This window comes from Typha latifolia, chromosome 6, assembly GCF_019914945.1.
Source record: "Typha latifolia isolate L0001 chromosome 6, TyphaL0001v2, whole genome shotgun sequence".
Taxonomy (NCBI): Eukaryota; Viridiplantae; Streptophyta; class Magnoliopsida; order Poales; family Typhaceae; genus Typha; species Typha latifolia.
This window is the reverse complement of record NC_133091.1, coordinates 4540791-4561018: the sequence shown is the minus strand read 5'-3', so window position 1 is coordinate 4561018 and position 20228 is coordinate 4540791. Positions and strand designations below refer to the sequence as shown.

Below are 20228 nucleotides of genomic sequence, written 5' to 3'. Positions count from 1 at the left end.
ATCCTTAGAGCATTCGTAGTTCCCGACGGCTCTATTTTTGAAAGGATGTGGATTGCCTTCGAGCGTACTGGGCTAAAACCCAAGTCCAATTTCTAGTAGATACATCCCGACTTTAGTAGTTGTCAGTTGTCACCATCGTCATCGGCAACGACCGCATACTCAACACGCTCATCATCTATCTCCATTCCCTACCCGGTGGAGAATAACACATGGCTTCCCACGCCCTTCATCTCCACGGCTCCATCATTCCCCATTCCCCTGTTCTCCCCCATCCTCCGGGTCTCCGCCGCCGACTCCTTCCGTCTTCCTCTGTCGGGTCGTCCAAAGCAGACGACGCAGATGTCTCCTTGCATCATCATCATCATTCCAATTCCAACTCCGGGTGAGCACTCTTCTTGTTTCCTTCTTCCCGTGCCTTGCGAGCTAACCCTCTTCCTTCTTCCCCTCTTGGCTGCAGAAAGCCGCAGACTTTGCTAGTGGAGAGGTACCGAGATGGCATGGCTAAGAGGTCGGTGACTCGTTTCTCGTCCATTATTGTCCACAATTTTCTGTCTTGTTGGACTTTTGTTTCTCGTTGGCAAAATTTGAACCTTACACTCTAGGATTTAGATTTAGAACTGCGTTTTAAGTTTATCTTTTATATGAAAAAGAACTCCAATTTTTCCAGACTAGAATGATAACTGGGAAGGGAACTGAGATAGCAGGACTAAGGAGTTGAATTAAGTCTTATATCCAACTTCCTCAAGATACTGTATCAAGAGACGCGAACTTCTTTTTTGGTTGATTTTATATTGTGAAACTTTTTGATTAAGCTTGTGTGCATATGTTAGTGAGGTTAGTGTTGCATTAGAAATGAGCACTGATAAGTTCACAAGACGACCCAAAGAAATCTAAAATCCAGTGCTCAAATTGGCATCTGATGGCTCATGAACTAGAACTTCATAAAGGATAATCCAGTGAGCTAGACCATCTAGTTGTCTCTTCCAAAGTGTTAATATGAAGAAACTGAGAAGATAGTCAATCTTATATACTCCTCATGAAGCATTTTGAATAAGTCATATTTCCCAATTTCAAGAAGTAGACACTTTGTCTAATTGGGCCTGAGATAAATTAGCTATACTATGTCTACTAATGTTGTCCATAGGTGGATATTTCAATTATATGTTCTTTAAATTGTTTAGTAGCTCGAGTGCTAGTAGAGTCTTGTGCTTTATCTAATCTATATAATGTTGTCCATAGTAAAATATGTCAGTTATGTGTTACTTCATTTGGATTAGAAGCTTGAATGCTATTTGATTCTTTTGGGGATGTGTCCTGACTGTTGACTGTTCTGCGATCGGATTTGAACTTAGTTATCGCCACTTACTGAAGGGACAGAACAAGGAGAGGAATAGGTGGCTTAGGCAGGAGCTTGGTTATATATATATATATATATATATATATATATATATATATATATACAGGAAAACGGAAAGAGGGAGAGAGAAAAGAAGATAAGAAGAGGGGGTTCCAGGACTTACCAAACAGGAGTAATTGATAGTAGTGACTAGGTTCCATTTCTAAACATGCCTGTGAACACCTTTAATTGGTGCATATTGTCACACCAAATTTTTAGCAGATGCCAAAATGGTTACTTTGGTGTTTAGAAGTACTGCACCATCATTGTTATACATCAAACCAAACAGGGATCTATGAAGCATGGATTTGGATAAAGGATATGATATGAGAAATTTTGAAAATTAAGGATACGATATGCTTAGGATACGTAACTCATATATATTTATGTCTACACATATATATTACTGAACTTTGAGGTGCTAAAAAAACCCATGGACCCGAAGCCCATTCATATCCAACCTAATAAAATTAGGCTAAAGCCTAGCTCAGGCCCACTTTGGGCTTTGTCCAACCTGACCTGAAAGTTTAGTGGACTGGCTTAGGTCAAGCCTTATCCAAGCTTAGGGCTGAAGCTCGAGTCCGGCTCGGCTCGGTCAAAGCTGAGTCGAGCCCGAGCCACTAAAATCGGCTCGATATTAATTTCGAGCCGAGCCTGAACTGGAGCTGGCTCGCTCAGGCTCGGCTCGATAGGCTCGATATATAAACTCATCAAACCCTAAATCTTAAAAATTCCCAAATCTCAACAAATCCCAACAGCCTCCATCGCTCAGATCTCAAATTCTCAAAGCCACCAAAACTAATCCTTCTTCTTCCCCACCGTCGGCCCTCCTCCTTCCCCACGTCGACCCTTCTTCTCCTTCCCCACGGCCGACCCTCCTCCTTCCCCATGGTCGACCCTCCTCCTCCTCCTTCCCCACGGTCGACCCTCCTCCTTCTTCCCCACCGTCGACCCCCCTCCTCCTTCTCCACCATCCGGCGTCCCGATCTCTGGCGTCACAGGGTCGAGGAAGCTGAGGTCTCGGAGAGCGAAATGGGCGACAGCGGCGGGACGGGGAATCTCCTAATGGCGGAGATGAGTGCGAAACTCCTCGTGCTCGAACGGCCTTCTCGGTTCGAACCCCCGCAACTCCCACATCCATCGGTTCTTCTGCTCTACCATTGCCGGCCGTGGGTTGGGTAGTAACCTGAGTGGTGAGAAGCGAGAGAGAGAGGAGAAACAAGGGCTTGATAATAGGCTCGGGCTCGGTCTGAGTTAAGCTGAGCCGAGCTTGAGCAGAATTAGAAGGCTCGAAAGTCATTTCGAGCCGAGCCTGAGCCATAGCCGACTCGCTCAGGCTCGGCTCGTTTACACCCCTATCCAAGCTCAACTTGACTCAAGCCTATAACATCCAACCCATTCATTGAGGCTTAGCCTATTTGCCTGCAATTGGCCCGACTTATATCTACTATATTTAAATCCCATTTAATTCTTTAAATTGTTTATATTCCTTAAAAGTTTTTGTCAAAAAATATTCCTTAAAAGTTAAATTTGTGTTACTATTACTACATTCATTAGGGAGTATTAGCAATAGTCACAAAATTTGAATTGTGACTAACTTGGTCTAGATTAGAAACAATTCTAGAAGAAAGAACATTTAGAAAAATTTGAACAATATAAAAACATTCTTTTTGAACATTTAGATTCCAAATTCGAATACTTCTTTTATTTATTTTTCTTTTTTGGAATCAAACATAATAGATGACCCAGAATGATACACTTAGCCCATCATCCACTGGACCTAGCCTGTTTGTTCGCTTGCAATTGGCCCGCCCAATTACATGGGCCTAGATTGGACTAGGTCAGAAAACTTGAACTCGACCTGAGGTTATAATTGGTCCATAAACACCCCTAGTGAACTTGTGTACTTGCATTTTCTTAATTGAAAAATTATATATTATTGTTGCGTATTATAGATATATAAGGAGACCTCCAATTTATCTATTTGAAGAACTACCATTCAGAAGAACGGTCCAGCATACTGTAGTGTATTACAAACTAAGAGATAAGATAAATAAACTAATACAATTTATAAATCAGAAGAATGACCATTGTAACATGATTTTCTAGTATAGATCATAAAATAAACAAACAAACTTATTCTTTTCAAAATAATCCGAGAAGTATCCACAAGATTAATTTTGTTTTTAAAAATCAGATATTTTAAGGAAGTATTTGATATGTATTCGAAAGTATCTGACGAGCAACGTATCCGATATTGATATGTCAAGAGTATGGAAATATTCATTTTTCCTAGACAAGGATCCCATCTCCATATGGAACTAACCAAACTAGGCCTTAGAAACTTCAATAACGTTTTATTTGATAAATGATAATCGAAGGGTCATCTGCTCTTCCAAATAAAAGAAACTACCCTGCATAAAGTTCCTAGTTTTGACTGTTATATGAGAATTAAAAGGCAAATAAATGGTGAAAGGTTAAACTTAGTCTTATGGCCCAGCCACTTCTCAAGGTCATGATGGTGCGACCAAAGGAAGGTCTTTTGCTTGTAACTGCAAGCTAGATTGACTTGCATTTTGCACCACATGATATGTGAACCAAGACTGCTTGACCTGAATCTTCCTATTGGTCCGTTGCCATATAAAAGTAAGCAATCTGACTGTCCTTGAATGTTCTAAACTGCTTGATCTTAGATAGGAGACCCAAAGCAAACCATTGCTGCATGGATATATCAAAATTACACTTTTACTTTCTAATATTTACACCATTTGACAGATACATGTTTTAAATAGTGCTTAGTGGATGAAGGGTGATATATGGGGTGACTCAAGCCCAAAACAGGCATTCATAATCTAAAAAATTATGTTATTATGTATCATATTCATTAGAAGATTTGAAAGAATTTCAAAAAATAGATAATGCCTTAAACAAATGATGTTAGTAACTATAAAAGAGCATCTTATGATGTGTCCTATCAAAGAAATCCGACCAACCTACTAGCTAGCGCATATGATTAGCAACCTACAATAGTCGAAAGCATTAGTATGATAGTTGATTTTGGCTTAGAATGACACCAGCCATGGGCTTGGACATCATTCAAGGAAGGAAATACACAGAGCCTCACAGGGAGGGTTTAAAACCACCACGGTAGCCGCCATTGCAAATGACATGATTATATTTTTAGAACAATGTTCTTGAATCTGGACAACAACCTAAAACTTTGCCTATGGCCTAAAGCTAAGATCAACTTATCAAAATAAGTCAACTTTTTACCTTAGCATACTAGAAAAATTTCAGGTAAGTAGGATCGGGAAGAAACTAGAAGTTAGCAAATCATGCCTTGTGATTATCATATTGGTATTTAGAGTAAACTACAAATTCCTTATGTTAACTATGAGAGATATGGCTGAAACTCCCTTTCCCCCCTTTCCTTTCCTTTCCTTTCCTTCCTTTCCTTTCCTTTATCAGTATCTAGTTACCTGAATATGTTGCTATGACGTTTTCAGAAGTCTCTGATTCTTCTTTAGATCCTGATTTACAGATACATTTCTGATAATGACTTTGGACTACAAATGTTCTGGGAGAAAGATGGATCTTTAGTGAATATAGTGCAAGAAGAAAAGCACTCATACTTATCTTTTGCTCCAAGCATTTTCAAGGATTTTGTACTTCCTGCTGGGTATCCAGGTAAATACTGAAATTGTTCTTCGCTTTTACAATGTGTTTATCTCTATCATGATTTGTTGTTACTCATATTGCAGTTTGCAATAACTCAGTATCCAGTAATTAATGATACTAAAGTTAGGTTTACAACACAATCTCATAGAAAACTTGAACTTATTTTGAATTTTAATAATGATAAAATGTAATAAATCCCATATACGGATGATACAGTGGTAGTATACTTCGTCTGTAAAATATCTACATTTTTAAGTTTTTCTTTAGGCATTATTTAGTATTTAATTTGACAGACATCTTCTGTTTCTATATCAGATTGTAGAAAAAGTTGAAATAGATGCATGCAACCTGTCATAGTAAAGTGTCAAAACTTTATTTTTAAGAAGAGATTGTCATTCTATAATTTTGATAGTTGAAGTACCTTAATCTTAGTAGCCTGTTTCTGATCGTGCTAGTACTAGCACCTAGATCAATATGACCTGACACTAATATACTCTGCTGGATTTCTAATTCATATAAATTTAGATTCTTAAGTCTGTTTTTAGTTTCACTTGGATCAGAAAGTTGTGCTTTTACTCTTTTCTGCACCCATATAGCTTCTTGTCCAACTCAGAGTCTTCCAATATTTTGTCAATCCCTATTTTAAACATGAGGTCTAAGTCAGCATTATTTTAATGCCTTAGATTTGCCAATCGGAAGATTCTAAATTGCAATGATCAATTTATTGCACTATTTGCTTTGCAGGGATATATTCTTATTGTAGATTGTTTCAATCTACTGATATAGTGCTTAATGCCATAGTAGGTATCTTGTCAATGCATCATTGACTTTGTCAGCTATAGCATTGCAGGAAGCAATTTATGTACAATATTAGTTTATATTCTAATGGTCAAGTAACAATTTCTTCTAATAATGTTAGCAATAAGACCACATGATTTACTAACAGTATAAATACTGATCTATAATTTGAATTCCCCGGTAATATGCTTTTCTTTTTTATTGTTGTATCCTGCTGTACTTACTACTTAATCCACCTTGTCCCTATGGACTATGGTCAGAATCATGGGTGTCTGAGTTATTTTATCCATTTTGAATACTCCTTCAGGATCAGTTTCAGATGATTATTTGGACTACATGCTATTGCAGTTCCCAACAAATGTAACAGGGTGGATCTGTCACACATTGGTTACATCAAGTCTCCTGAAGGTACTGTATCAGACTATTAATATGATGGCTTATTTACTCCAGAATCTTTTCTATATACATGTTGAAACTCCCAAGCTAAGAAGTTCAACACTTAAAAGAGATCTTAGTCATAATTTCTAGAAAATTTGTTAATTCAGTTGTACCCTAGGTTTAAAGCACCTGAGAAATTGAGCTTATTCCACTGGCATGTCAATAAAGAAAGTTCAATCCTTTTTGTAATCGGGAACCCGAAAGGAAGATTTTGTTATGGAGAAGTATTCTTAAGTACTCATAAATGTTAAAGAATAAATGTCATTTCAAAATTTAATCATTTAAAGCTATTCATATCACGCCTGAGTCTGCTATATATATATGCTGTTTTTTGTGTCCTAAGGAATTTGAACCTTCATTATCTTTCATTCTTTTGCATATTTTGAAGATTAGATATGAAATGCCAGTTAACTTGGTTGTGGCAAGTTAAGTTGGTTTCTAGTTTCAAATAATTCTTAATGTTGCAAAAAATGTAGTAATCATGATCTTTTCGTCATTGACATTTTTCAAAGGCAAGAGAGTCAATTATTTGAATACGGTTGCCACAGGCTGTAGGTATAGGCTCTTCTGCAGCAACTACAGCTGCTGCTTCTGCAGCTGCTATTAGGTAATACTCTTTCTTATCTTCCAAAATAATTTGCTTCATTTAACTATACATTATGTCCAGTATTTTTTTTTTCTATATAACTTGCTCCTTGCTTACTTTGTTTTCATTTTCTAAATTCTGAAAGATTTTGTCCTAAGATGGTGAATGACAATTATTTTTTCATTCTGTTATTTTAAATCATTATAATTAAATCCGTTCTAGACTCTTCCTTTGATATATGTATATATTATAATTAACATAAAGTCGGCTTTAGTGTCAATTGAACCAGTAGGCAAATAGATTCTTAGTTGAAGAAGAAGAGCAACTGTGAGTTAGAACAAACTATTTGCTCTTTCCAGGACACTGTACAGAGTAAAGAGAGGCATGGAGAAAATGATCTTTTAAAAAAGTAAAATAAATATCAGTAGATGCACATTGACCTGCCCTCTTAGGTAGGAACCTAGCAATGTGACAATGATAAGAAATTCTTTAGACATTTGAATAGTGATGCAAACTGAGTCAGATTAGATCGTATTATGAGGACATTAGACTTGATGGATTGAGCTTATTTATTTTTTAATTAATTCATGTCCATGTAAGCCCTTAAGGCAAGTATAGTTAAGTCATGTGAGCTACTAAGACAAGTTCAATTAAGTTATTTAAGCCATTAAGACAAATTTAATTAAGTCATTAAAGCTTCTAAGACACGTTATAGTTCGAGCCGTATAAACTTTTAATGCTAAGTCCAAATAGGATTCATTATACCTAACCTCTATATATAGAGGGCATAGTTCCTAGTTTTGGCCGATCCCGAATGGGATCGGCCGAAACGGATCGGGATTGGCCATAGCCGAAACGGATCGGGATTGGCCATAGCCGATCCCGATCCGGGCCGAAACCTGTTGGTTTTGGCCCTGCTGCAGCAGGCAGCTGTCAGTTACTACTTGATGTAGCTGCTGACAGCAGCTGCAGAGAGAGAGATAGGGGAAAAGATAAAAAAAAAAGATAGTGTGATAGACTAACAGTTAAAGGGATAGGAAATAAGAGAGGATGAAGAGAGATTTTTACCTTTTAGGTTTTATATTTGAGTAATTATTATTTCTTATTTTCTTATAATCTTTTCTAAATTTTTAGAAATTTCTCAACATTTTAAAATAATATTTAGAATTTTATTTAATTAAAATAATCCGATCCGATACAAGCGGCTGACACGGCCGATATGGCCGATACTGATTTTTGGAACCTTGATAGAGTGGCTAGGCTTTTGTGTTTATGAATCCAAGCATCCAAGCATTAAGAATTAATTGAGTTTAGTTATAATTCTTATTATCGTATTTATCATTTTTATTGCAATCGTTAGATTGTCTTTATTTTCATAGGAGTATATCGTAACCGTAGAACCTTCCAAATACTCAAATCCTAGCTATTATCTTTCTTCAGCAGCCACCCTACTATACGACTGTCCACCACCACCTTTGGTCGTCCGCCACCCTTCGACTACTGCTGTAACATCATATATTTACTATTCTGACCTTGCTCCATTATTTTAATTATATCTTTTCATCCAGATGTTTGATTGATATAAAATCAGAACCATTAGAAACTTACTTATGAGGCTACCACCACCTAAATTTTTATAATTTTCTAACGTCTAGATCGGTCTTAAAGAAAAAAGTACTGATATTATCACATGAAAACTGAATGTGATACTGTGGATGGCAACTGAATGTTAGTAACCTCAGTCCACAGGTTGCTAATAGCAGTTAACTCCAATCATACGATACCAAGTAATTTTACTCCAGATTTATCTGGTCAAAATAAAATGAGGAGCAAAGAGGGAAAAAGAAAACTTCAATGTGGTGATCTTCCTCTTGTTCTTTTGCTTATAGTTTCTAACAAATTTCTATTAACTATGTGCTCATTAAATCCCTTACATATTTGAAATCTTGATGTAGTTATCATCACTTAATGATACAAGTCCAATTCATAGAGCAACTCCTTTATGTTTAGTTATGACATAGTCTGAAATGGGAGCGGTGTTATGTAAAGTAGTGGCTTATGTTCTGTTGTGTGCTAGATGCCTGGTAACTCAGGACCAACATGCAAGATACCTCACACCAAGAGCAGATCTAGTCTATCCTTGCAAACTGATAAAACGTATTTCAATTTTTAACAAATATCATTATATAAAAATGGTGCAAAGTTTTTGTACTTTTGTTGGACTAGTTAGTGTAGGACAGATTTTGATTGGAGATAGCTCTATACTAATAAAACTTTGATACTGCGTATAGATTGCAAATTTGCAATTACATTTCAAGCAACAAATTCTACAAAGTTACTGTGATTCAAATTATTTTACAGATGGGTGTCAAAGGATGGTCTTGGAGCTATTGGACGTCTATTTATTGGTAAGGTGAGTAGATAGAATGAAACATATTTATGCTTGTTCCAACTGAAAGTTAAATTCTTGTCTATGTTAGGTGGACGTTTTGGGAATCTTTTTGATGATGACCCAAAGCAATGGCGGATGTATGCTGATTTCATTGGCAGTGCTGGAAGGTTTTTGACCAATTTGATCCAACATTAGATATATAATTATAAATGCAGTGGTATAAGTATGCTTCCTGAATATCTATGCAGCATTTTTGAGCTTACTACTCAATTATATCCAGCTTATTTCCTCCCATTAGCATCTGTGGGAAATCTTGCCAAGGTATGTGAAAACATGTAACATTTTCTGATAGAACTCTTGTTTTCTTTCCATTTTTCTATTGTCCATTTGTTAATGCTGCCTTTTCCACATATTATACATTAGTTATATGGTTTAAAATGAGATAAGATACAATCCTGTTTCCTTCTAACAGAATTATGAGATAAGGATGTAAAGAAAGTCTTTATGTTTCTTATTTGCCACATTATACGCTAGATATATGGTTCAAAGGTATAAGTGGAAAAGAAATAAGATACAATCCCATTTCTGCCTTTCTTGTGGTTTGCATGTGATACTTGAGGGTGTTCCTATCTGGTGGATTTGGTTTTTGAATCAAGCATAACACATCCATGAGAAGTGAACCTTCGTCCTGGGAAAAGGTTACTGCAAAACTGCAGCTTGGCATGTTTCCATCTCGTCAATTTTCGTTTCTTGAATAATGTATCATCATTTAATAATGCTTTACACTGCAGTTTGCAGCAGCTCTTTGAAATTGCTGACTTCTAATATCTAAGCAGGCTGTAGCAAGAGGCCTGAAAGACCCCTCCTTCCGTGTGATCCAAAATCATTTTGCCATCTCTGCTAATCTTGGGGAGGTTGCTGCAAAGGTACAAATTAACATCTGCATGGTCATATTACTACTTCTGCAATACAGCATAATTGACTCAAGCAATATTTATTGCCCCATTAAACTCGGTTGAAAGGAGGTAGAAGAATATATGAACATTCCTTCTTTTGCATTTTTCTGATACAAATAAATCAGAGTAGCTATTATAGTTGAAATGGATCACAAAGGGGCCTCATGCAAGGGTTTTTTTTTGAAGTAAGGGGTTCTTCAACTTTAAAGGCTCTCTAAAGAGGGCTATGCTTAGCTGTTGAATTTCCATAATGAAGGCTAGCTGGGTGTATTTGATCCTGTGCGAGACTCTTTATTAATGTAAATTGTTCCTCGATAATCTATTCAAAGAATCATTTACATAGGAAATAAGAACTAGGTTTTCCACCAGAGAAGTGTCACAGTTGCTCACTTGCTCATTTCGTGGTACAAGAGTACAAAAATTCTTTGATATACTTGTGCAGCAAAAGATGCTGTAGAACTGAAAGGGGTCTGGACTTATGCTAAAAGTTCTGAAAAAAGGGTTTTAATTCATGGATTACCGTGTCAGACAACACAGTCGGCACACTGACTAAGCACAAACACATGCCAACGATATGAACTGTGCCAAGCTAAGGTCAGCACGCCCCATGCCAAGCCAAGGTCGGCATGCTCCGTGCCGCTAGCACGACAATTCTTGCTTTAACCACAGAATTCTGGTGGAAAGCAAAATGCAATTGACATGGAGACCTTCAACACTAATCACAGAAAGTATGAAATCAAGATTTGGCTATATTAACCTTTAGAGGAAAAGTGTGTTTAGACTTTAGATTGCTAGAGGAAAATTATTCTTCTATTTCCTGTTGTACATTTAGGCAATGTGGAATTTTGGTGTATTATAATATTATGTGTAGCTTTATCTGACAAGTATATTGACATTGAATATTTCAGGAAGAAGTGTGGGAAGTAGTAGCTCAGCTCATAGGCCTTACCTTTGGTGTGATTGTATTGGTATTGACTTAATTAAGGTGTTCCTCGATGTTGCAAAAATCGTTCTCTTGGTTGATATAGTTCGTAATATTTGAAATTATAATCCAGGACACTCCTGGAGTTCAATCTTCATATTCAACACTGGCTTTTACATGGACAAGCGTCCGTCTTCTGCACCTTTGGCTACGTTACCAGTCTCTATCAGTTCTCAAGTTTCGCACAGTAAGGTGGTTTATTCAGATATTTTCTTCTTGACCTTAGCTTGATTGGAGGCAATAGTCAATTGTTATAATGCATGGTAGTATCTGATGTTTGTTGATGAACTGCTTACTTTTAACTCTTAGTCGCACACTAAATGTGAAAGTAAAAACTAAATAGCCCTCATAAGTCTGATTTTCCGAGTAAATATAGTCCTTCCAAATCTCACCTTTTCTTCTTCGAAAAAAAGAACTTACAGAGAATTTCAATTAAATTGTCTTGTCTGTTAATTAAAAATTGTTCTATCCATTTGCCATTTCCTAATGGTGGATGCCCTTTATTCTGTGTTTATAGCGAAATTTCTAGGGAATTTGCATGCTTTATTGTTCATGCGATGCCCATTATAATTGATAACGTTGACATCATTGTTTGTGTTTGTCTTTGACCTTTTCATCTTGGCAGGTAAACCTCAAGCGAGCTCGGATTCTTGTAAACTCACATGTTTTATACGACACAGTTCCTGGTGATGTTCCACTGCCTTGATGCTTATGGATCCAATTCTTGTATCTAATGAGAAATATTTGTTGATCTGTTGTTATAGGATATGACAATTGCAATAAGGAAGAAGACATTTTATCCTGGGAAAGATTCTTGCAACCAAAAGTTTCTTTTGCTGTATCCATGGAGACAATGATTGGTACCAGGGGCTCTGGTCAAATGGTATCTCTTTTCTAGTATATATATATATATATATATATATATATATATATGGGGCTTTTTACATAATTGCCACTGATTTTCTTTTTTTTGACTCTTTTATCATTGCCATCATGGTTAATTTTTTAACAGAATATTCCCAATTGATGGTTGTTAAGTTAACAAATACACATAAATGAGTAAAATACCCTTATTTCTTAAAGTTATCTAAAACATTTATTACTGATTTTTCTTATGTAAAAAAAGATTTCTTTTCTTTAACAATGATTTGGTTACATTAGATAGCTTTTGAACTATTTTAAAATAATTTAACAAGGGTAAAATGGTCATTTTCTAATCTAAGTTCAGTTTTAACTATGATTAGCTAGATTTATGTAACAGCTTGACATTTTTGAAAGGCCGGCAATTATGACATTTTGACAAATGTAGTAGCAGTTATTACTGGAATGACATTTTCACTGTTGTGGAATTATCTGTTACAGGTGAAGGAACTTACAAAGTTATACACCAAGGAAAAGTACATCCTTTTTGTGAATCAACATGGATCAAATGGGCTATCATTCTTCGTGACATTCAAGGTTGATTGCTGTTCATGGTTGGTTTAGTTGAGGTCAATTGTTTGTACGGACCAATTACTTTCTTCTATCTGACCAAATTAAGCTTCTTTTTTTATTTAGGAGGGGGCTAGTAGCTTGTCAGTCCTGAGAAGCCTATGGCAGGTGTATTGGCTTAATGAGAATAGAGAAAGAGAATCAGAATGCGTCTTCTCTTGGCTTGAGGAGAGCCTCCTGAAACTGGAAAGTGGATTTATAGACTTTCTCGAACAATTTGAAAGAGCTGGATGGAAAAAGGACCAAATTAAACTCAAGGTGCCCAAGGAACTTCTTTTTGAGGAAGTAGTTTACTGTGAACTTGCCAAGGAGGTGTAAATTCTGATGGATTAAGAACAAGATGGTAATTCCGGAAACCTCAATATATTGGCTTCAAGATGGATTAAGAACAAGCTTTGGATGTTTCTTCCTGATTTAAGTCAATTGTATCTACTGGATTCAACAAAACTGGTAGTTCTTCTCATAAGGGCTCCAGCAGACTATCCTCATTTCTTTCCAAGCTCAGATAGCAGAAAAGGTTGAAATATCAGAGGCATAATAGATGAGTTAGCGATAACAAGAATTCCGATCAATTACTTGTAATTGCAGTATATATTGATTTTGGAGAATAGTGATTTAATTCGGAAATCGTAACATTACAGCTCTAGCTAGCTGTCAGGTTGAACAAAATTTGCAGGTTCAACTCGACAATTGGTATTTTTAAATTCTGTATTTATCAAACACTTTGTCTTGCTCACGGCATAAGTCCGACTAGTTCAAGCTGTAAAATGTCACCCATGACCTTGTTCTATTATTTTTAATCTTAGTATGTTAATGCGAGTCAAGCAAATGATTCTTGGTTTCTCTGACGAATATCAAAAGTTATTAGGCTCAGGTGGTGAAAACAAAAGGCTTTGAAGACTTTCTTTTTGCCCTCTAAAATGTCCATCTACTTGTTGCTTGTGGGTTTTGTGCAAGGAATTCAAGTACAGTTTGTGATCAAACATGTAATATTGCGCTTGTCTCTTACTGGATAATTGAATATCATGGTAGTAGAAATTTGATGGAAGGTAAAAACTCAGACTTGATTGTCTCGAAAACATCATTTTGCCACAAATGTCTCCATCTCTCTCTAGATCCTTCATAAATCTAGGCATGAGAAGTAGATTAGAGACATTATGGAAGACTTAGCTTATAACAATTTTTAGTGACAAAAGATAGAAAATGTAATATGTTTTAACCATGTAGCAGGTCAAAAGCATGATGCCAGGTTAGATTTATAGACTTTCTTGTACCTCAACGAAATTCCACGCCTGCATGTAGATTTAGTACTGAAATTTTCATTACTCATTAATGACTATTACTTAGAGAACCTATGAAGCACAAATCAAAGAGATGTACAGCTAATACAATCACTAAGCATGGGCTCGTCCCTAACCCACTTTGGGAAGAAGGATTCGTTTCTCCAAGAGATACCATGGACTATTGAGCAACTGGAAAGGAAAATGATCGTGTGGGACCGCCGAGGTTACCTTCTCGAAAATTGCCCAAGTGATGTTTTGCCCACTTGTCACAACCCCTGTTTCGGTGTTACTACTCAGCAGATTTTGTGCCAAAAAGTTGAGTTTTTTACCAAAATAAATTTCTTAACTAAAATACTAATCTTATCGTTAAGCGTTTTTATTAGAACTACAGTATAATAAACCTTTTTAGTATTTAAGTTTAGGGCTGATCTATTTTGATAAATAAATTTTAAAATAGATCTAGTTTCAAAAACACCTCTCCCCTCTTTGTAGATTCTCCTACTATAATAAAATTATAGGGTTTTAAACCCTTTTCTCTATAAAAAAAAAGAAAAAAAAAATAGAGGAGAAACTACGCGGGCTTCCACATGACTGCTAACTAGTATTAATGGTTACCTTGCTAAGATAAATTCTCTACTTGACATCAGGAAAATAATATATTTGAAGACCATACCTTTAATAAGCAACTATCAAGTTCAAGTCTAAAATTAACTTCCAATTACTAAAGAGAAGAATTTATGTTTCCAACCAAAGTATCTGGTGCAAGCTGAACATATAGGAGAGTGGAAGCAAGGTTGACAACAATAGAAAGACTCTGTTAGCATAACATGACAGTTACAATATTTGTCAAAATATCATCAGATACAGTACATATTGATTAGCAGTTAGAGCACAAAATATACAAAAGGTGTGAAACAAAAGTTTCAAGATATAGCTCTTCTTTGCTGTGAACAGTTTTAACAGCACTTACTATCATTTACTACCAAAAATCTCTAAAATGAGAGACTTGGAAGATCTATTTAGCTTTCCCCTTGCCACGAAGAGTTTGAATACTATACTTTTTCTTGGCTTTATCTTTCTTCCCTTTAGAACCAAAATCTGAATCATCATCACTGTCGTCCTCGAGCTTACCACGTGATTTCTTCCTAGCATTTGGATATATGAATTCCTTGCAGTTCCTTTTGTGTTCTTGTGTGGTTTCAGCTATTTCCTCCTTTGGTTTCCAAATGAAAAGAGACCTGTAAATAGCAACCAGTTTTACCATGATATGAACAGTCAGAAAATAATGTCTAATTTTCAATTGTCTAATCATTAAAATGACAATGAAAATAACTGCATAATTACCTTGAACTCCCTGATGCCAACACATCATCTCTGGGATGTAGCTTGTTCACAGGGCTGATAGTTGATATGTCAGGATCAAACACCTCTGCCAAAAGCTTCCCGGTACTTGTGTCTATGAAATCAATGGGATGTAGTGCAACCCCATTATAGTTCTCGCTTATGTAACGACCAATAACTGCGACTGATTCTGAGTGATCCTGTACAGTGCTAACATTGTTTGAAATTACTGTAACAAGAGGGAGCACAACTAAAAATCATTTAAATACCAACAGAAAAATGTGCATCAAGAATAAGACCTTTGGATCCCACTCAGCTCGGAAAGGAGTCAGGTGGCGATTAAAATCGTGGCTGTGGACGATCTCTCTGCTTGGGGAATCTAAATTGCCAAAGATAGAATCCCACAACCGAATTCGATTATCCTGAGAGGTTGTCAGGATCTTGCTTCCAGTTATTGGTGAGAAATAAGCCGAATTGACGACACGTCCATGAGCAAGACTGGCAAGCGAGGAACCAGCTTCTAGACGACGTGCATCCCAAATCCGAGCCTAGAAATTACCAAAAAAGGGGGACGAAAATGAATAAAAGATGTGGGTGGAACTAGAATATAAATAGCCATATTCAAACATATAAGGTTAAGTACACATACAATAATTTCTAGTTATAATGACTCAAATAAAATAGGAGGCGGTCCTTTAAGAAACTCACAAAATGGTCATTTCCACAGCTTAGAAGAAGATCTGGTTGAACAGGATTGCAGTGAAGCCCAACCACCTTGCTACCCTTATTATGTATTCTAATTGGTTCCCCAGTTTTCGTTCTTGATCGTTCATCCAGTCTTTCAATATTACAGAATGACAACAGATTTAGTATGATCTTTCAATATAAAAGAATAATGACAGAATTATCAAGTTTGCCAGTGCCTAAAACAAGAAAGACAGGAAGTAGGAAGAGTTAGAAGAGACATATCATATTAGATTCCACTTTCCACCACATCCTTTTAGTTTCTCCATATCAAATATTAAAATCATATGGTTCATTATTGATTAGTGCTCCTACAAATTAAGTATCCAATGCACCAAGTAATGAAGTACAAAGAACATAAGACCATGTATCATTAAGACTACAGAAAGAAAAGAAGATGAACAATACAGTACTTCAAATTTTGCCATTGAGAGATACTCACAAGTAAAGATATCCAAAGTTATCAGCCACCAGAAGAAGACTGTTACCAACATTTATATCCATACCATAGAACATGCGCCATGTGGCAGGGCCCTAATACCAATTACAAATTTAGTTTACTATTTGACATTCCAACTACATAGAAAATCAAGAGGACCAACAATGAGAATGTAAATGCCTGTTTAGATAAGTCGGGTGAAAGATATTAGAGCCTCAGAAACCTTAAATAAATGATATATCACAAAACTGAATCCAGATTCCATAACCCTGTTATCTTCTCTACTTCATGTCTAGAGCATATTCTTGCCACAAGTAAGTTCTCAGTACAATTACTACAAGTTTCAAGATTTCATAACATAAGAAGCTCACCGCATCTTGCTGACCATAATGGTGAATGTCTTTTACTACTTCATTTTTGGGTTCGGCTACTAAAATTCGGGTACTCATTTTATCTGCAATTTACAACTAAAGTACTTTCTAACAAAATTTATTTGAAACCTGACTAGGATAAATGATTAATAAAATAGAACCATGGAAAAACTCAGAGCCCTCGATCCCAAGAAAATGCAACTAACGGGATCTAAGTATGTGACAGCACACATATTCAATGAGGTCCATCAGTAGTGATTCTGGATAAGACAAATGCCTAACTTAATCTTCGTTTAAAGGAAAAAGGTTTTAAGCAACATAACTCTTAATGTTGAAACCATAACAGTGTACTCGATGACCCTTCTCTGACACAAGCATTCAATAAACTTTGAGACCACAAAAAGTACTGAAGGCTAGCTCAACTTCCGAAAGTAATGGGCCTCGATGAGGATTGCACAATATAAGGAAAGAAATCTAATTTAGTCCTAGCAGATAGAAAATTACATTCCACCCATCTGGATTAAGATCCAACAAGCAGGATGAGATTCCAGTCTCCAAGTCAGTGCAGCTGATGGTCCCATCTGAGGATGATGTATACAATACTTCATCATTGCGCAAATTAAATCTGAAAGAGGACAGATGCCCATCAAGTATCCATCAATCCCTTTTAAAAATTTATAAGCAAAAACACTTTGAAGAGGACTCTTACTTCATATTGTTAACTATACAAGTGTGTATGGATCCGTATATCATCTTTTCCTGTAGCTTACAATAATCCCAAATACCAACTTGCCCTTTCTTTTCAAAAAAAGGAAAAGGAAGATTAGATTGTTATCTACATCATGGCTAGATAGAACTAAAGAACGCGTGTCAATATTAAACTGCCAATTTTAATGCCGCGATAACATAATGGTGTGTATGTAATACCTTGTCTCCTGATAAAACAACATTATTCCTAGTGGGATGAAACTCCAGGCAAGTCACACGCCTACTGTGAAATCTGATATTTCCACACTCCAACTGGGTAGGTACCACAGATGCAAGCTTGATCTAAACATAACAATCACAGTGAGAAAGTCAAGAACGTGAATCTCGAGATAAATCAGCTAATCAATTAACAGAACAGTCATCCATAGGATAAAAAGTAAGCTTAGAGAAGAAGGCTATAATAAATCAAATTCAAACATCATAGGCATATCAATGTTGGTAAAACATCATGCACCTTCCCTAAATGATCATCTTAATTAAAAACAACTAATTCATGGATATCAAGTACTATATGGAAAAAGAGAACACCAACTAAAGAAAGACAAGATTTAATCATTTAAAGAGATTAATCAACTATTCGTACCATCGGAATTCTAGCTTGCACTTGGCGTTTAAAGATATAACCGAAGGAAGTCTTTGTATTCATCGTGGGCGCTGGAACAACGCCATGCTCCATTGCTACTCGGTGTGGGCAGGTCATGGTTGTATGGCCTACGATCATACAACAATGGGCACGAAGGAAGCATTACAAAAATAACTAAAAACAGGACGTAAGATATACGAGAACACCCAATTCTAGGTCTACCATAACTTCACAAACATAATAAGAAAGAGTATCACACTACACCGATAAAGAATAAAAGCATCAGCTTTGCTCATTGAACAATTTTCCCATGGTAGATTAACATATAGGTCCAAGTTGTAACTTCCAAATAGATCAAGGAAAATATTTAGCAACATCATACCAGGCTTTTTACAGAGGAAGCAGGGCTTCATAGGGCAATCTATGTAGACGGCTCCCTTGAAACCCGCTTCATGGCCCTTTCCCTTGCACACCTGAATCCAGCCGAATAAAAATTGGAAAAAAGTTTATACAAATTAAAGAAAAGAGAAAAGCATTGGAATTAGAAATTGAATTAGGGGAAGGTAGTCGAGAGATTTAGGACCTTACAAACTTTCTTAAGGCTGATGGTGATGGGAACCTTCATCTTCTTCTCCTTGGCATTCTTGTCTTCCTCTACCTCTTCTTCTTCTCCATCGTCGTCTACTTGTGATTCTATTTGGTCATCTTCTTCCTCATCGGAAGAGGAGGAGGACGACGACGAGGAGCTCTCCTCGTCGGAGTCGGCCTCCTTTGTGTTATGGACGAAGCGTCGCCGTCTCTTGGGTGGAGGCATGTTTGGGGGTTCAAATGTTCGTTTGTTCTCCGAATCTCGGAAGTGGAGTTAGGGGATGGAGGGCAAGCGGGCGGGCGGGCGGGACGAAGTGAAAAGATCGAACCGGTCAAATGTCAAATATCAAATGTCGCGCACGCATCGAGCAACTTTGCTTTAGGTTCGCCGCTCGCGAGTTAGTTGCTCCCGGGGCTGCCACGCTTCGCATTTAACCGCCACCAATAACCAATGGGATATAATATTATTCGGATGTTGTAAAAAAGGCATTTTTACAAGACTTTTTTTACCAAAATATCCCTGCCTCAAACTTTTATTTCTTATCGGAATGGATCATAATCCAAATTCCATTTTAATATAGCTGTCGGTTTTACTTTTATATTAGGAACGCAAACAAGTTCTGCATTTTATTGAAACACTAATATATTCACCTAAGTTTACCTTCATTATTTATTTTTTCTTTTTTTAACCACATATTAAATATACATCAAATCAAGATCTTATTTATCGGAAGAAAATGTTAAACTTTCTCACATTTTTCTCTTCTTTGATAAATCGTTAATAAGTTTTATCCAGAACTACAATAAAATATACTACTTTTGGTATTAAGTTTAGAGGTAATTTATTTTTGATAAAAAAAAAGTTTGGAAGAAGGCTATAGTTTAGTAAGAGTGCATTGATTTACAGTGGTAAATGCTATTGGTATATCCTAAATATAAAAAATATAAAAAGAAAGAATATCCTACATATTAAGTTTGTAACGAAACAAAATAACTTTAACTTAACTAATAACTGTTATCTTCTCTTATTTTGTGCGTCTAATAATATTCACTATATTTCCATGTATTTATCATATCATCTCGGATTATAGCTACAATTAGTCAATATTCTCATGTTGGCGTATGATCTTCTAGCTGATAGGAATAAAGGTGTAATATTGTAACACCCCAAATATAAAAAAAAAAATTCCGTGACGCACGCGCTGCCTGCCACTCTACCCCCTCTCCTCCTCTCCTTCTTCTTCTTCCCCTTCCCTTGCCGTGCACGCCATCTCTCTCTCATCTTCTTATCCCCTTCCCATCACCGCAGCCACCTCGATCCTCCCCCCCATTTTTCCTCCTCCACCACATTGCCTCTCTCCCTCTCTCTAGTGGTTGCCGAAGCCCGGACCGAG

The 20228-nt window shown here is 36.5% G+C and overlaps 2 protein-coding genes across 5 annotated transcripts; one reads left to right on the top strand and one right to left on the bottom strand.

Annotated features, from left to right (window-relative positions):
- LOC140790121 (protein root UVB sensitive 5) lies at window positions 1–13546 on the top strand. 3 transcript variants are annotated; one of them, XM_073140053.1, is made up of 15 exons: window positions 1–382; window positions 458–508; window positions 4938–5083; window positions 6180–6280; window positions 6859–6917; window positions 9258–9304; window positions 9377–9455; window positions 9537–9609; window positions 10125–10214; window positions 11153–11212; window positions 11300–11413; window positions 11852–11912; window positions 11991–12109; window positions 12589–12684; window positions 12784–13546. In XM_073140053.1, exons 1-15 carry the CDS (start codon window positions 210–212, stop codon window positions 13033–13035), a joined length of 1521 nt encoding a protein of 506 aa, XP_072996154.1. In that variant the 5' UTR covers window positions 1–209; the 3' UTR covers window positions 13036–13546. The 3 variants fall into 3 exon arrangements, with proteins under 3 accessions (XP_072996154.1, XP_072996155.1, XP_072996153.1); XM_073140054.1 differs by having other exon boundaries at window positions 94–382; window positions 10122–10214; window positions 12589–12701; window positions 12784–12949; XM_073140052.1 differs by having other exon boundaries at window positions 106–382; window positions 10122–10214.
- Window positions 13547–14794: 1248 nt separating this feature from the next.
- LOC140790119 (DNA damage-binding protein 2) lies at window positions 14795–19150 on the bottom strand. 2 transcript variants are annotated; one of them, XM_073140049.1, is made up of 11 exons: window positions 18830–19150; window positions 18629–18719; window positions 18247–18374; window positions 17823–17945; window positions 17605–17693; window positions 17400–17520; window positions 16528–16619; window positions 16050–16179; window positions 15641–15889; window positions 15345–15541; window positions 14795–15238 (listed from the first exon to the last, which is right to left on the bottom strand). In XM_073140049.1, exons 1-11 carry the CDS (start codon window positions 19058–19060, stop codon window positions 15016–15018), a joined length of 1674 nt encoding a protein of 557 aa, XP_072996150.1. In that variant the 5' UTR covers window positions 19061–19150; the 3' UTR covers window positions 14795–15015. The 2 variants fall into 2 exon arrangements, with proteins under 2 accessions (XP_072996150.1, XP_072996151.1); XM_073140050.1 differs by having other exon boundaries at window positions 18835–19145.
- Window positions 19151–20228: the final 1078 nt, after the last annotated feature.